Raw genomic sequence first — 18,117 nt, forward strand, 5'->3', positions numbered from 1 at the left:
TAAGGGATAACCGTAGGTCCACAGTGATGCTTCATCTGGAGCAGCAGCGTGATCTAATTGCATTGCTGTGGCTAGTAGGCTGGCAAATAGTCCAAGAAGTGGTAAACTGATAAACATTTTTTTTTTTTTTTTTAAGGGGAGAGGAGCTGGCTTTCAAATTGTTACCTGTGTGTGAGGGTAGGATGCGTTGTCTGTCTGTCCCCAAACGCTGCAGAAAAATTGCAAGTTGTTTCTCCTTTGGGGCTTTGTCCAAGCCTGTTGCTATCAGGTATGAGCCAAACTGTTCTTTCCATGTCTTCCATTGGGTAGAAAGGTCGTCTAGTATGGGCAAAAGAGGCTGCATTTGAGCTAAAAATGCTAGTGTGTGCATGTTAGAGGGCTGGTCTCCTACCCAGGACCAAGACTATGAGGAGCATTCAAAGAAATGTCATGGAAAATACAAATGAAAGCAAAAATTTGGCCCATGTGTCTGAATCATTCTGGAAAAGTGAAAAAAATGATCATGGTTTAATAACCAAAAAAAAAAAAAAAAAAAAGAAAGAAAGTTACAGGATAAATTGTGTATAATATAAGAAAGCATTCAGATGATCTCAGTTTGGGCTTGGTAACACAAAACTATGCATCATGTTAGAGCTCTTCTATTTTCCCTCTTTATATGGTTTATGAGGTCAAATAAATTTATTTGCAGCAAATTTCTCATCTGTATCAGCCAGTGACTCACCAGTGCTGGTGCTGTAGGTGCGAACAGTGGTGTCAGTCGGGGGTGGAGAGCAGCCAGAGTCTATGGATGCTGTGTCGTCATCTTGGGAACAGCCGGCCTGGATGGCTCTCAGGTAGCTGTGGCTGCGGGATCGGAAGCATGTTGGCATGGGCAAGTCTGGAGGCTCTGGGTTGTCCTGAGAATGGGAACGGGAATCTCTGAACGTGGACTCAGAGCTGCGGTCCTCATAATGATGGCTCATTTCCAGGTCCCGTAACTGGATAAAGGAGAGGACAAGATTGGCAAAGACCCAGCAGTATGTGTAGCAGGGAGACCAGTACTGTACATATTATGACCACAGCAGCTGTTCGTAGCAATGGAGACGACCAACAGCTGCCCAGCTGAGTGTGTCTGTAAAGGACACTCTCCACCTGTGGGACAGATTTGATGCGGTACAATAAAAAGGCCCTAAAAGTGTCAAAAGTTTAACTGTGTGAAAAACTACAATTGGTGCTAAGTAGTGGAAAGCACAGAGCTGTGTGAAACCAGTGTTGCTCCTGTAATTCCACTCAGGCTGGGTCTCTGGATGGGATGTCAGTACATTTGTAAAATGCATTTTCATTTTTTGAAGTTTCTTGCGTGGTCTGCTCTATAAGACCTGTCAACTTACAGAATACGAAAGCAACGCCAAGGCAAGAGACATCACTTTGAAAAGTTTTTAGTACATTTTATAGAGAAACTGCAAGCTTATAAAAAGTGAGCCATTTCCGAGCCTCCTTTGAAGAGCATGAGACAGCCTTGTTGTAGATGATGGACTGGTTGACAGAAACAGCCTGAGTAAAAGTCAAAAATGTGTTTGTAGCAAAGGTGTTTTGATGGTTCACTGACTGGTAACACAGGGATATAAGGGGGTGAGTGCAAGAGAGGCAGCAAAAAGAAATTGAAGCAGAACATCTAGTGGTTACAGCTACAGTATACACATTATGGAGTCATGTTAAAGTTTTGGCTATGGGTGACTTTCACTTTTCCCTCTTCAAATTAATTTTGTTTTTGTTTTTTTTAAATTACACAAGTTGACCTCAACAAGTTTAAGTTATAATGAGTGTTACATTTGTTTGGTATGCTGCTGTGCATGCAAATTAAAGCAATACATTTCTATATTGGACAAATGTGTTGTAAAGCAGTGACCTGTCAGAAACTGGGTGCAAATCCTGTACTAATAGCCTGCACTGCCTCATTTGACTAGTTCATTGAAAAAGATCAGAGCTGCTTCGCACAGCTGTTCATCATCTCAGTGACCTTGTCAGTGAAAGGCTAATAGCTCTTATGTAAGTAGATGAATTAGACTTAAAACTACCAGTGCTATTCCTTTAGCTTTTAGGTTCATAACATTAACATGAGATACATTTGGAAAATAGGGATTCTTTGTTCAATGGAAGCTCATTTTACTACTGTCACTCAAGCTGTATCTGTGAAAGTGCAAATTATATGACGGAAATGAGTGTAGCTCAAGGCAGACAAAGGGGTCTTTGAAAATGACTGCTGATTTTAAAAAGGAAAGTTTGCAAGGAACTAAATGATGTCAATTATGAGTAAGCACAAATGTACTTATAACTCATTAGGAAAATATCTGCTAAACTAATGATAGAAAAGAGTACAAATAGACAGAGAGAAACAGGAGTTCATTATTTGGCCTGGGACAGATCATAAACACAACATTTAATGCAATCTCTGTTTTTGCTGTCCGGATAAGCACTGACCTGTCCAATGCAGCTACGTCTGCCCAAGGTGCTGCAGGCCTGGCTGAAGTCATCATCATCCCAGTGTGGCAAAGATGAGCCTGTGCCCCCAATGCAGTCAAGGTTGTCTAGGCTGCGGTTATTGGAGAGCTCTCTGAGAGATGGAAGACAGCTGGAAAGGGAGGGGGCGTAAGATCAGAGGAGAGACAAGATAAAGGAGATGTGTTAAGGATATGAAAAATGAGGAAAATTAAAAGCAGTGTCAGGGCGTACACAAGGAAACAGTTGATGTTTATATATGATGACAGGGAGGCAGAAGGGAAACATGAATTGGGGGAGAGAAATGAACAATCAGCAAAACCAGGAATTGAAAGAGAGATTAAAAGAGGATAATGTTGTAATTCAAGTCATCCCTTTCATTTCCACTTTCATTTATGAGTCATAATGAATCCAAATCTAGTCTGCATTACAGTGTCATCTAATTTTAGCATCTATCATTGTAGCATCTGAGCATGCAAAGCCAGTGATGTCAGGCAACGCATGTAAATAGCTCTCTGTGCTATCATGGTGCCAAAGCCAAAGAACAGGTTTCATTGAACAGAAGCTCTAAAGTCATGTTTTTACATATTCTTTGTTGGCACACAGTGATTGTAACATGACAGTAAACTGCCATGCCATGGTCTATGCTGCAAAGATGTCCCCTCCTTCCCCCCATTTGAACGGTGAGAAACTCAGCTACTTTCCACCTAAAAGCACTAGGCAGATGGTATTTACAAGCTTAAGAGAGATTGGCAGTTGTTGGCAGCAGGGCATGAATCTGGCATTTGGAGTTGCCATTGACTTTACATACACCTGAGGGGGGCAGCGCAAAGCCAATGATGATATATCATCCAATCAGACATAAGCGTTTTGCACCACACCCCTGAGACGTGGCTTACAGACCTATCACTGACCTGCTCATTGACCTGCCCAGCTGATGCAGAGAGGACACACTGTGGAGTGGAGACCACAGGGCATCCAGCTCCCCCTGCAACAAGGTGTACTCCAGGGTTCTGCTGCTCACGCCAATCAGGGTGGAGCAGATTGGAAGAGAGTCGGGTTGGTTGGTTAGGGATTGGCAGGGGGAGTAGGGTTAGTGATTCAAGCACGCTTTAAGGGAAGAATAAATCCTCACATTTCTAAACACAGACAAAAGGGATTTGAAACATTTTATGCATGTAGAGGTGTGTATTGCAGGTAGGCCTGTGGCTGTGTTTCTCAGGATGATGCCGTCTTGTTTTGGTTGGATGGAGTTACAAAGTCTTCATTTAGTGGCATTCTGACATTTTGACACTACAGCTTTTAAAAAGGTTTTAAAACCCTGGAATAGATAACATCAGAAATTTATTCTAACACGTGCTGATGAAAATTTAGAGCATAGTTAAATTCACTTAAGATGGCTGTACTGTATCTATTATATCAACACATGAAAAGCTACGGCAAAAGACAAAAATACTGTGAATGCAGATAGAAACACAGAAACTATTTTATCTCTGACAGAAGATGTAACTACTGTCAAAACTCGTTCTCATTTTAGATTTTCTGCAAATGTACCATATACTTTGAGTTTTGTAGACATTACAAAACATGACAGATCTGTCTTTCTTAAATTTGCTTAACATTACCTACAAATGAAAGAATGTGAATGCATTTTGTGTCATTTTATGAAAAGACACGGTCAACTCAGCTACGGTACGTCCCACTGCGTCTGCATCACATATTGTGCATATGTGTCTGCTTCAGAAAGCGTGTAATTTAAAGACAAGTGAGGCACGATGCCAGCCAGTTGCAGAGATTAAGCTGATTTGTGGTGATTTACTGGCTGAGTGCAAACAAAACTTCAGTGTCATATTGCATAAACTTCACTAAGGATGTCTATAACCTTTTCGGCTAGACTGACACTTTGTGGGACCAACAATAAGAAGGTAAATCAAAGCTGAGGTACATGTCATGTGGAGGACAACAGAGGGAGTCTGACACCGCATACTTCTATGCTTGAGTACATGCAGCTTAGACCGTGTGTGCATGTTGTATGCATTTTTATTTTCCTGCACACTGGCACGGTGAAGCTGGGAGTGAAAAGGATGGTTTATTTATTTTCTTTTGATTGTTGAGAGGTTGCACCAATCAGTATTTATAACTGTGTCTGTTCTAATGAAGTGCTCACTGAAAATCCACCCTTTTTTAGCCACAAATTTTAAAGGCCCAGTCAGTAACTTTTCATCCAAGTGTATTTGCATTCAAAATATAACTGAGACCTTTAAGTTATACATTTAAAAAAAATGTGTATTTCTCTGATCATGACTGTGATGCTAGTCTTTTTATTGAAAGACCTATCCATCAGTTTGTACCTGATAGCAGGTCACAATCCTGTGTTTCGAATTTTAATCGCTGGGTTTCTTTGGTTTACATTTGGATCACAGATTGTACCTTTAAAATGAGGTTGTTTCCCTTGCTGTTGAGTGCTAGTATGTGCTGCATAAAAAGCTCTGCGTCTCATTTTATTCTCTTACTTGCGTGGGGGTAGCTGGTCGCTCAGAGACTGCTGCGTAGCCCTGAGGTAGCTCTGGCGGCGAGCAGCAGTTTTTGGAGAGGGTTTGGGGCTTCCCTCCGAGTCGTCGCTGTCTTCCATGTCTCCCATGGCTTTCACATAGCTACCACTGCGCATCCGCCGACATGGGATTTCATTGGCACCCCCGCTGCGGCCTAATGTGCTACTCCAATCACCCTGAAGGCAGCATTAAGTGGCTTAGATTAGTTTTTGGTTTTTAACAATCTATGTCAACCCTTTATTACCACAATAGTGTTCTTGATACTGAGGATGCTTTGAAATTTGTACAACCTACACATAGGAATAGATGTTTATGAGTCTGTATAATGTAAATACAAATAAAAGTAAATAAAATAAATGTAACTTGTATCAAGCACTACATTCACTTCAAGCCTACTCACCCTTCGTCCAACCTGCAGGTAGTTGCAGGTTAGTTCCTGTTGGCAGGATTTAGACTTGAGCATGGATCTGTCCAGAGTAGCTGAGCCCTTGTGGATCACCTGTCTTGGCTGGCCCATAGTCAATGTGGACCAGGACCCTCCTTTCATATAGTCATTATCATTCATTATCATACCTCCTGTTCCACCTAGTCCACCCCCTCCTCCACTCCCAGGCCCAGGAAGTGCTTGATACTTCATGTCATTGCTGCTTTTGGAGGAGCTGATAGTGTTGTAACCACTGTGGATGTATCTGCTCTGGCCCCCTTGGCTCTCGTGGCCAGTTGGACGCCCTAGAGTCATCATGGCCATGGTGTTATGGTAGCTGCTCAGATCGCTGCTGTCCAAATCGTCTGAGCTCCAGTAACCTGACATGTTGGAGCGTGGCCGTCTCTTGGCAGTCGCCTCTGATTTTGTACCCCGATCTTTACTTTTGGATCTGCGATTCTGCTTCCCTCCATCCTCTGTGCCAGACGAGCCTCCACCACTGCCAGTCGGAGCGTCCATTCACATTTCCTTTCATGTTGTGGCTTTCCAGTGACTGGGACTTTGCAAAGAGCTTCTGCACTGAGTGCAGCATATAACGGATGCGACCAGGACTGTCTGTGCGCTGCTTGGCAGCAGCAACGGCAGACGTTCGATGGAACTGCAATGTGCTGAATCCGTCACGGCCTCCAGGTAGCTGCTTTTCAAACTCCAGCAGACTGGGTGGTGCCTGGTTCTTGGTCATATGATGTGAAATAGTTGCTGAGCCGCTCGTAATCATAGGTGTTCGTGCACTCAACCCTGCCATGCCCATGCCCGTTCCCATACCCATGGACATGGATGTCCCCATGGTCCCTGTACTTATCCCCCCGATACTGTCCCCAGGTGGGGAGAAGTCAGACTGGTCGTAGGAGTTGTAGTGAATCCTGGGGAAGGTGCTGCTGTTGGACAGCTGGTTGTTGAGGGGCAGCATGCAGTCTGGTGGAAAGGAGCCTGGGTTGGCTGAAGGATAGAGCTGGGGGTCCATGGTGCCATAGTGGTCCATTGTGGGGCTCAGCAGGTAAGGGCTGCGTGGCAGGGTGCTGGTCTTCTGAGGGTAGAGGGCCTCTGGATGGCCTGAGGAAGGATCACAGGAGTCAGACAGGTGTCTGTTACGGTTGGTCCCCAACCCTTTCATGATGGCGAGGAGGCCCAACCCTCTAGAAGACCTCCAGGCCAAGCAGAGTTGACTGATTACCTCGACGGTGACTCCTAGAGACAAAGAGGACAGAGAGACACAACACAAAAAAGAATGGGGGAAGAGATTTAGAATTGGTCACTCTAGTACCGTACAAAACACACACGCACAAACATTCAAACTCAACAGCCCCTATCAGCTTAGCCACACAAACACGCCTACTTATGTGCCAAACCAGACAACAAACACGCTAGCTGTAGGGCTGTGAACGAAATGCTGTGTGGTGAATGAGCCAACTTTCCACTGCCTCCCACAGCGAACATCTGTGTTACAATGCTGGAAATGGATAGAAAAACAACGTGTGGAATAAAGACAAGCTGTAGCTAGTGGGTCAGGGCATAAATTATGGGTAAGAGAACAATTGCTGGCAGTCAGCTGTAACTCCAGACACCTCCACAGCTATGTGGGGCTTTACAGCAGCCAGTGAATAACTATCTCTTCTTTTGTTGACTAATCATATTCAGAGAGAGGAGATTAGGTGTAGAAGGAGAATTAATCATTGCAAAAACATTTGTGCTAACAAATAAACTTTGTGTTGATGTAGCATTATATATTGAATTATGTGCCCTTTCATAAGAAAACAAGCAAACAAATCTTAATAATATACCTGCTGCCTCTGCCTGCCTTTATGAATATCCTACAGGTTAGTTGTGATACAAAACAGCCAAATTTTCTGGGAGAGCCCTTTCTTTCGAGCCTGGTGCACCATGTCTCTCTGCCCATTATTCCATCTGTTTCTCTTTCTCCCTCTTCCTCAACCGTTCCTTCTCTCTCCTCTTCCCACCTCCAGTGGGTATCCTTGGCACTGGTCACTGAGCTCCTGTCCTATCTTTGCATGGCGAGCCAAGGATGGTGGGCAGACTGTCATGGTGAAACCAGCAAAGAGGATTTGACCAGCGGGTGGTGGGCGGCAGGAGTTGGCAGCTACACCTCCTTGTCCTCCTAGTCAAGCTGTGCCAATGCCCTGGCTGGCTAGGCTGCAAGTATGGTACTTCTTGTTATGGGAAATGATAGATGACAATGGATGAGTAATATTATGTAAAGATAAAGCAAAGATTATATAGCCTCTTATGGTATTTGTACATTGACAGGTATATTCATGTGTGGCTTCTTATTCAGTGTAGCTCTGTAATAATTACCAGCAGAAAAATGCATTTGTATGTAGAAGAAAACCAGGGAGCTGGTATTCAAACAGATTGAAACCTGAAAATCTGATTTAAGCTTCCTATTTGCCTGGTCTACTCTCTTCCTCAGAAAAAGACACTTCATTTGAAGCAAAAAGAATGCTTTTCATTTTTCTATGTTCTGGTTTGAGAGGCATACAAAAATAAATAAAGTGTGGTCAGTATCTATAAAATTTGTGATTACTTTTTCTCATTCCTGCTGGACTAAGGGAGTCCTCCCCTCTAAGGCAGACACCATTATTGAAAGTCATATTGAAAACACTCTGCGTGCTGCTTCCTTATCTTTGTTGGTGTAGTTAAGTGACTGCAGTTTAACAGATTACTCTTCTGCTTTGGGACCACAGGTTATCTGGAAGCCAAGAAATGAATGTTTCTTTTACTGCAGCCTGTGAAGCAAACCAGGAAGAATTTTGAGCTTTATTTTATATGTTGTAGCTATCACAAATGTGTCCTGAACCCATCTGTCATTTAGTATTAGTTTTGGCAGCTACTGAAGACAAGCAGAGCCCTGGCAGCACTAGAATGACACTTTAAATCTGTTTCGATAACTCAAATGCCTAATATTCATATAATTCCTTCCATATTTTGGTTTGTATTTAATATAGCTATACCACACTTTTCTCCTTCAAACTCCTCTCCAAGGTTGATATATAATAGTTACAATGTATGAGAGCATGCAGTAAATTAGATTTTGATTGTAATGAAAAAAGATGAATGATATCTTCTTATTAGAGTCCCTGCAGATGTGGAGAAAACTAATAAAGTGGTTAATAACTCAATCTCATCTTCAGCATGGAACATTTAACCTTAATTTATCCGAGGGAAGTCAGCTGGGCAAGCCAACAACACCTAACTGAAAATTCACACATTTGCAGCTGCTTTACCCAGCCACAGACTTCTACTGTTTGGTATGGTGTGTCCTGTGGGCCATAACTTCCCCACTTTGATTCCAGCCTTTTACTCTGATTGCAAAAACTCTTGTTGCAAAAATGCCAGAAAAATAAAGTACTAAAACAACAGAAGCTGCTACTAAGGAGAGGGGACAGTTTTGCTGGCTGTTTTAGACCACTATCCCATTTTTATAAGTTGAAAATCAAATTACAAACCAGTCAGGAGTCTAAAGATCTACCATATCTCAGCCTCATCCTGTCTCAAGGAGACAAATGTACGTCTGCTTTGTAGTCCAGTAAGAGGGCCATTTGAATCTATAACAGATTTTTTTTGTTGAAACTCAGAAGGGAAGGAAAATTTCTGTGCTCACTATCATAGAGCTAAAAATGTGGAGAAAAGGAGACAATGAGATAATTACAGTGCACTGCCAAACAGGTAATAAGTGATGGGATGTGGGAAAAGCAGTTCACTTACAAGATTCCCCTTCATTTGCAGGACAGTATGAATTGACTGTGATTCACTGTTTCAGGGAGTGAAATGTGTTGTGTGTTACCTTGCCTTTACATAATGAGTGCACACTCACACATTACTTTTACACACTTCTAGCAGTTAGCTATTTGCAAAAAAATAAAATCTCCATATAAATTATAAGCCCAGCTTTCATGCCACCGTTATTAGCATGCTGCAGGCACAGACTCATTTAGTGTCATTAACAGAGTCTCTCTGAGTGCCATCTCTGCTGATAGGGTCAAATCCTCTAAATCCTTTTACACCACATTAGCTAACTGCCTCATATCCCGTCGTGACACGCCACTCAGCTAAGCTTAGCATACCCTCCTCAATGTGTCAACCAGTACGGCTCGAAATGACAGTGATAGCGGCATTATTAATGAAGACAGGATTGTAAACTGTACACTGTCAGTCAAAAGTTTTTGAGGATATTTAGAACATTTTAACACTTTATGTTAATGCTCTGTAAGTGTAGAAAATTAGACTCTAAAATGAGAAAACGCAAGTAAGGTACAGGTATAGGAAAATTTGTTTATTTTATAGATATGACTGGATATGGCCTTGATCGAAATCACTCTAATAAAGGTTTGGTAGGGAGAAAAAAACAAACAAACAAATTTTCATCTTTTTAATAATTTTAGGACTCATAACAGGTCTCTCCGTCAAATAATGGAAACGCTCAGTATGTCCACTTGACACACAGAGAGAAGCTCTTGGAACAATTAAAGACTAAATCTTTGTCCTCTGAAAGAAAATGTTAAGTAAAATGGTGGCCTGAGCACACCAGTATGACTCAAAATGCCTGGACACCATTGCAGGTTAATATGGTTTATATTACTCAGGACAAAAAGAGCTCTGTGAAAATCAAGCCTAGCAGCTAATGTCTATGCATCACATATAACTACTGATATTAGTAGTTATTATAGAAAGCCGCTACAGTATCACTGTAATGTAATGGTAATAGAGGTCAAGAGGCATTTTGACCCTCAGAGGAGAGGAAGAAAGGCCACACCTCTGCATTCATTTGCTAGGTTCTACAGCACTCAGACAGAGAATAGTGTGTTCAAAAATACATGCACACAAGAAAGTTAATGTGTCTGTGTGTGTTTTTACACCCTGCTTGGAGCGTCTGGTGGCAGCATCTCCCTACCTTGTGCACTGGGGAGCTGCCATCTGCTCCTCCAGTGGGGAAAGGGGCGTTTGGCTTCGAGTCCAATTCATGACCTTACTCATTCACCCAGCTACCACAACCTGAGAGCCACAGGCAGTTCATACTCCTAACCAGAAGAGGGCGATCAATAGTCAGTCAATACAAGCCGGACTGTGTTTCTGTCAAGTTCCATCATTTTGTAATGTTTTCATAAAGCAACTCAGGAGATTGTGAGAATATTTTTTTGAGTTACAATTAACAGACTCATTTTTCAGTCACAGGACCTGACAGAACACTGGAGATGTGATGAAAAGGCCTGTGTGCATGTCAATGTTTGAATAATGACTAAAAGCAAAAATTCATACCTGAAATTTTTTGTCTCTAAAGTGCTCAGTATCTCTTCTGAGGATGTTCATAAATCAGGGAGTGACAGTATATTTCATCCTGGATGTTTACTTATTTGCAGTGGCGCAAAAATAATTCAGATCCTTTACTTATGCAAGCAAAAGTACCAGTACATTAATGTAAAAATACGCCACTATAAATACAATTCTGTACCTTTAAAAGCTTTATCAGCAAAATCATTTGAAATAGATCTAAAGTAAAAGGATTTGTTTTACAGAAGAATGGCCCCTCTAACTGATTTATCATTATCTATGACATTATTAAATTATCAATACTGATGCATCAATGTATAAGCAGCATTTTATAGTTGTAACAGGTTGAGGTGGAGCTAGTTTAACTACTTTATATATAGTTATGTATCCTAGTCCAGTGGTTGGGCCCCTCTAAAGAGAAGTGTAAGGGGTCAAGAGATGATTCATGGGGTAGTAAAGATGAAAAAAGTTCTGCTACACAGTTTCATAGTTTTCACTATTTAATGATCTAATCTTTGCTTTTTTGTGAAATATGAAACCATCTGAGAGGTTTAGAGGATACATTTCTCTTTCTCTCTTTGTTTATATGAAAACTTATTAGTTCCTACAGCTGTCAGATAAATGTAGTGATGTAAAAAGTGTAATTTTAGCCCTTCAGATGTATTGGAATAGTAAGTATATCAGGGGCATAAAACAGAAATACACAAATTCTGCTTAAGTACAGCATATGAGTAAATGCACTTAGCTATTTTCCACCTCTGCTAAATTGTCAAAAGTATTACAGCACAAGAAACAGATGTTAAGTAGCAGCACAAAATTAAAAAAAAAACAACAAAAAATTACTGGTATCAGTTTTGATCAAGAACCCAAACTGGTTGAATCTTAATGGGGACCTTCATGTCCGATATAATACATCATAATAGAGTATTCATGTCAGTCCTTACTCAGTCAGCCTTCCCTCTATTTATGTTTAGTAAAATACACACGTGTCAATATTTGACTATAAAAAAGCAGTAAATGAAGGTTTCATCCATCCTAATTCCAACAATATTTACAAGATTCACACATTTCCTGGCATGAACTAGGTCCAGTTTTAAAATTAAAATTATTCCCAGTATTTTCATTGACAGACCTACTGGTAAGTGTAAACTGCTTGATAGATTCTGTATCAAAACGTCTCTGGCCTGTCTATGTTGTAATCTGTGAGTAGCCAGATTTTCCAACCAGTGGCCAGTTTCTAGATTGGCAAGTCTGTGGGCGGCCAGATTTAGATGAGAGACTGTGCAAAGGACATCATCCCCTCATCTGAGCAACACAGGCAGTTTGTCAGAACACAGCTCAGTCAGTCAGCCCTGAGCCCATCTGCTCCATAGGCTTACAGTGATGCCCTGGAAGATGGGCAGGGGCGGTGGGCGGCAGTTCTATGTGTGTGTTTGTGCGCTGTGTCTAAAGGCGCTGTGTGTTACATGTAACAAGACAGACGAATGCTCGCAGACTGCTGGTGAGGAGGAAGGGACAGAAGGAAGTGAGGGAAAAGCTGTGGGGAGAAAGGTGTGGGTTTTGACGGCAGTGAAAATGAAAGCTATCGAAAGGGAATGAGAAGGTGTGAAAATGAGTAAATGTGTTGTAAATGGTGCACTGGGGAGACAGAAAGGAGATCCACAGAAGCAGGGGAAGATGAGCGAGAGAGCAGCAACTGGGGGAGAAAGACTGCATGGAGGGGGGAAGCAAGAGAGAGGTTACTCTTTTTTGCATATTGAGAGGAAGCAAGCCTGAGTTTTTGTTGACGAGAGGTGATCAGACAATAATAGAGGAGGGGATGTGTATCAGTTAGCAGTGTTTCATGCATGTGTTTATCCCACATAAAGGTGTGAGGGTGTAAATGAGTATGAATATGTGAGGCATATGTGTGCGCAAGATAATAATTGCCTATGACTGCTTGAGAGAATTGGAATATTCTTAGCTTTGTTTAAAGTTATGAGGCTTTGCTCCTTCAAGTGAGAGGTAATTGAATAATTTGTCAGTCAATGAATGCCTCTGAGTGCTTTTGCGAGCGATCACAAACACACACATACACAAACACTCACTTATATGCATGTGTGTCACGGAATTAATAATAAATAAGTGTATATGTGAGTGCATGCATGTGTGTGTGTGTGTGTGTGCGTGTGTGTGTGTGCGTGAAGCAGGCTAACCTTGTCCTAATTACACTCTATCTATTCCATCAGTGCTGTGCTCTGGCCTATTTTCACAGCTATAAATTTACAGCTCTCCCCTCTGTTGTGATAGATGACCCACTCATTTTAGTCCATCTCTGAAGACTGTGAGCCAGAAAGGAAGTCAGTGAAAGACAGTGGCACCACTTCACTGCTTATTATGGCAATGGAACTTTCTATGTCCTCAAAACTATTTCTGGTTATGAAGTTGGTACATTAAAGGAGTATGGTGTGTTGTTGCTGTTGTTGTTGCCATTTTTTTTAGGATGAGGAAAGCCTAGTATCCTAAAAAAAACAAAAAAAAAAAACAAACCCAAAATCCCCAAAAACTGTGAATACATTTACAGCTGAGACTAAATGTGCCACCCTGAGATCTTGAGAGTGTTGCGAGTGTTTTACATTTAAGAAAACAGCTCTTTCTTGTTGATACAGTGTACAGATTATGTCTGATATAATATGTACGAATTTGTAGTTGTGATTATCAAAAAATGTAAGCAGTGGTTAGAGACTTTCCTCTCTAAAGATGAGCAATGCAGTGAACAAGTACCAGGTTTATCGTTGTTATTCTGTCACTGTTCCTGACCTCTAATATGCCTGGAGGAGGCAAGTGAAAAGACAAGAGGTCAATAAAATGTCACATTCTTCAATGGCCCAGGTCTGTAAATACACTGTTGCTGTCAAATAGAAACTTTGTATGTCAAAAGACTGCATTTTGCAGCTGAACTCAACAATATTAAAACACAAATAACATGTCTTATCATATTCTAATATCCTGCATTTCTGAATCAATTTAATAGTTTAAATTAGTAGTGAAGTGTAAAAATACATTTAAAAAAAAATACTGAAGTCCCCGCATGAGAGGTGCTGATTTTAGATCAAGTTATTTCTCAATTTATTTTGTAATCGGCAACAAACACAGAGGTGCTTTGTAAAAGTTTGCAGGTCCAAAGCCAAATCTGACAACAAATCAGCCAAAAAGAGTGTCCACTCCCACCGCTCTGACCCTGTCAATGTCCCTTTGTGATTCTCTTGGGACAACCCAACCCAACTCCACTAAGCAAAGGCAGACTTACGATACAATTACTTCAGACGAACTAGTGACAAGTAGTGCAAAGGGACAACAATTACAAAGGAGCTTGTGATAGAGCATCAAAGGATAAGTTCAGATATTGTCAAGTTTGTTTTCATACAATACTCACATGCCCATATTGACACTGAAAGAATTATTTTTATTGTTATATATATTGTTGTATTATTATTGTTAACATCATCTCTCACCTTGGTCCTGGCTGTTAAATGATTACAGTGTAATCTCAGAGTTCGGGGACACAATCCAGTCTTTGTTCTCTGCTCAAACACATTTTAAAGTTCAGTTTTAAAGTTCAGTAGAAGCTAATAAATTACTTCAGCAGTCTGAGATGGTAAAATCAAGTGGGTATCGTCCAAAGTTGCTTTTTGAGCACGAAATCCCTCTTTGTGTTTCCACAGACAGTGTTCTCTTGCTGAGCTGCAGGAGAGAGAATAACACAGAGGGAATTTCGTACTAAAAGGAGTCAAACTTTGGAAGATACCAACTTGATTTGCCTAATTCAGACTGTCAAAACCCCACATTAGCTTCAGAGAACTTTGGAATGCATTTTTGAATAAATTGTATTAGGACTGACTTGAACTGACAAAAATTGTCAACTTTCCTTTTAAATATTAAATCTACAGGAACCACGCTGGAAAGGATTAAATGCTAAACTATATTACTAACTATAATATAACCAATCTGAATGGCCTAGTGCTACTTTGTTTCAGAGTGTGTTTTTTATAGCTGGGAATGACACAGGGATGGGTGTCTCTCGCTGGGTGTTGCACATGGTGAAGCGCAGAGGGAGGAGAGGGTTGTGGACTACAGCTGTGGCCCCTATCATTAGATTCAGGGCAAATCAAAAGGACTAATGCAAACAGACAGAGATGTGCACATATGCACACACAGACACTGACATATTTTTATGAATGCACATATATTAATCTTAAATGCATAGACACCATTCAAACGCACACTCTCGCAGCAACAATCCACTTCAAAGGCATTATATACAAGTTCAGGTTCAGTCTCTCATGTTTTCGATTACAACTAAAACTGGAGATTGACGTCCAAAGGGCAAGAAACAGTTAAATGAAGTGGTAAGAAGAGGTTAGGTGTTTTTATCATGAGTAAACTTGGTAAAGTCTTATTCCTAAGCTTCAGCTCAGTGACGTCCTGTGCTGTTTGTGAGTTGATTCATTACATGTGTATGAGCTATGAACGGTCACCCATAGCCTGTTACAAACAACCGCAGCACAGCTATAAATCCCACCAGGATAAGGCTTAAACCTCACCCACTCCAAAATGCCCTTGGCCTGACACACAAGAGCCATAGTTCAATCTAATGCATCCGCAAAGCCTTGAACCCCTGCAGAGGAAGCAGCAGGGCAATGAGTCTTCCTGCTGCAAAAAGAAAAGGGTGAAAAGTCACTTCCTGTCGAGATGTGAGGGGTGGCCATGTGACAGGGAGCGGGAAGACAGGGGGCCCTTCTGGACGCCAAGTGGGTCAACCCTGCATTCATGCCTAACAATCCCCACATGACGTCACAATAATACCCTAATGGCCGTCTGTCAACCTATCAACCTGTCAACTGCCCGGGGATGAGCCGTTGTCTTGACAACAGTCATAAAGCCAGCAGGACAGGCAGAGATGGTACATATATAAACGGTTTTATATCACACAGAGCTCTGACGTTTAGAAGACATGAGCTACAGCCCACAGACTACATAGCTGATTGCCCAAAGTCACATGGATGTATAATACAACATGTGACTTTAAAAAAAGTCTCTGTAGACAGAGTATATTCCTGATCATAGGGAATCATAGTTCATCAAAGGGCCTCTTTCAGTAGTTTTTGATAGCAACACAATTTTCTGGCCACACACAGACTATAGCTGAGTCTTGGCTTGCACCAAAGCTGTATTTCCAGAGAACAAGCTCAGACAAGTGTCCAGCTGAGAGTCAAAGTAAACTAGTGGCTGAAGAACAAAGCTGAGTATCTATCAAGCCAAGGACAAATACTTCTTTCAAGAATCGTTGGACAGAACCTCGACTTCAGTGGGATGATAACATTGTTCTGTGTCTGCTGGATGTAAGTAGGCAGCTGTTTGCTAACAGGTTTGACAAAACAACCTCACAAGCCCATGATATATCAGGCTTCATTTCTGTGAGTTTGTGTTAGGCAGTATGCATACAGATGCAATGCAATCAAAAGTGATAAAAAATCAACACCTCAGTCTACATTTTGACCTCACAATTGGTGATAACCAACTTTGTGGCTTTCTGAAGGCATTGCAAACTTTAGGATTACTTGTAATTCAGTCCCTGGGAACCCCCTCTCAAATTTTCATGTTTCATTCAGATAAAGAATTTCACTTTTGAATGTTAGCTGTTGAACTCAGACTTAAAGAACCAGGGGTTGCAGAGCTTCCTACCTCAAACAGTCTTTATCATCCTCACCTGTTCATCTACGCTGTAACAGAGAAATTCTGTCTCTCTCGATTCACTTTCACAACACATGAAAGAGCTGGAACAAAGTACATTCTGCTATTACACACGAGTCCTGTTACTACTTTTTGGGAAGGTGAAATGGCTCTATTCATGTTTCAGTACCCGTGGAATTGTGAATTTGACATGTTCCCTGAGGGCGAGATGTTACTGACTCAATACACAGAAGAAAAAATGGGAAACGGGGAAAAATAAATTTGGCATGAGACAGTTGAAAAAGGTGTACCATGCAATGAAAATGAGAGAACAGAGAAAAAAAAAAATGCTTTTAAATATTTTTCAACCTCACAGAAGCAATGGTGCATGAAGATGCTCAATAATATTTATCTATAACCCAACACTGTGTTAATGGATCTAAAAGTTGTAAAAGATTAAATAAAAATCTGTTGTTCTGTTGTGTTGTTTCAGGGTATAATTTGTAAATTAGAGGCATTTTTACTACTTTATCAGTTTACTTAATCAACAGTCTCCCATAAGGCTTCATTCCCACTGTGGTTTGAATATCACCACTGAGACTTATTATCTTGTTAAACTGCACTGAAGCAGGTAATGTGGATCTTTACTGAAAGGATTTCTGAGTCAGAGAGGATGTTGACCTTGACATAGTAACATAGAGTGACATTAATTAATTTTTTACATGTTCTATTCACAGTGTGAGTGGGCTGTGTGTTTTGCGAGCGAGCTTGGCCTCATATAATAGAACACACCATTTAACAAATGTTTTCCCTGGCGTGACTCATCTAAATATACACAGATTTCAGTGGGAGCAGCACATCTCATCTCTGGGGGAAACCAACGATTTATCTATGCTTTTTAGGCATCATAAATAACAGTTCACGCCTCATTTTAAATATGTTTGTGCACAGCAAATTAAAGGCAGCAGTAAATGGGATGAAATAATTCTGTATTCTTCAGAAGTGATTCCCAGCGCATACTCAATGTGAAGGACAGTAAGAGCACTTTTGCGGTGTCCTAGTCAGACTAAAATGGGTTTCCACACCTGCTTCTTACTGTCTGCACACATAAGAAGCTTTTTAATAGCACAGGAAGAACACTGTACAATGCAAGTGTGTTGAGAGACGAGAGAGAAGGGAAGGAGTGAAGAGACAAAAGAAGTTCTACACTGTGATTCGGGGGAAATTGCCACAGTCTCCTCTTTGTGTGCAGACAGCTAGGAGAGAGTAATGCATCAATCACAGCTGTCCTTTGCAGCCCTGCTCTCCTCCCTACATTCTCATTCACAGAGTGAGCTCAGCTTTGATCACAGTGTTTCAATATTGTAGTCGTATCCTTTCTGCCTTTCCTCTCCGAAGCTATCATTGATCTGATTATCCCCTGGCAAATGCTGCGTGTCTTACTTTGACCTAAAAAGGAGAGCATGAATTAATCTGCAGTAAAGTTGTATGATTAATTTGTTATCAAGAGACGGTGCACCTTTTGTGCGCGGTTACTGTACAAAACCAGTGTCAAACGCAACCTCCACATCCGATTCTAACACCTCTAGTGTGGCCTATTGTGAG

The 18,117-nt window shown here is 41.2% G+C and overlaps 1 protein-coding gene across 1 annotated transcript in view; it reads right to left on the reverse strand.

Moving 5' to 3' along the window:
• Positions 1–18,117, reverse strand: part of dlgap4b (discs, large (Drosophila) homolog-associated protein 4b) — a 109,083-nt gene that overhangs the window by 21,727 nt on the left and 69,239 nt on the right. Inside the window, 7 exon segments of the mRNA XM_051074545.1 lie at positions 166–318; positions 722–977; positions 2,461–2,611; positions 3,393–3,494; positions 4,992–5,206; positions 5,431–5,958; positions 5,960–6,702. Coding sequence (XP_050930502.1) covers positions 166–318; positions 722–977; positions 2,461–2,611; positions 3,393–3,494; positions 4,992–5,206; positions 5,431–5,958; positions 5,960–6,628 — 2,074 coding nt within the window. The 5' untranslated portion in view covers positions 6,629–6,702.

This window comes from Lates calcarifer, linkage group LG12 (genome assembly GCF_001640805.2).
Source record: "Lates calcarifer isolate ASB-BC8 linkage group LG12, TLL_Latcal_v3, whole genome shotgun sequence".
Classification (NCBI taxonomy): domain Eukaryota; kingdom Metazoa; phylum Chordata; class Actinopteri; family Centropomidae; genus Lates; species Lates calcarifer.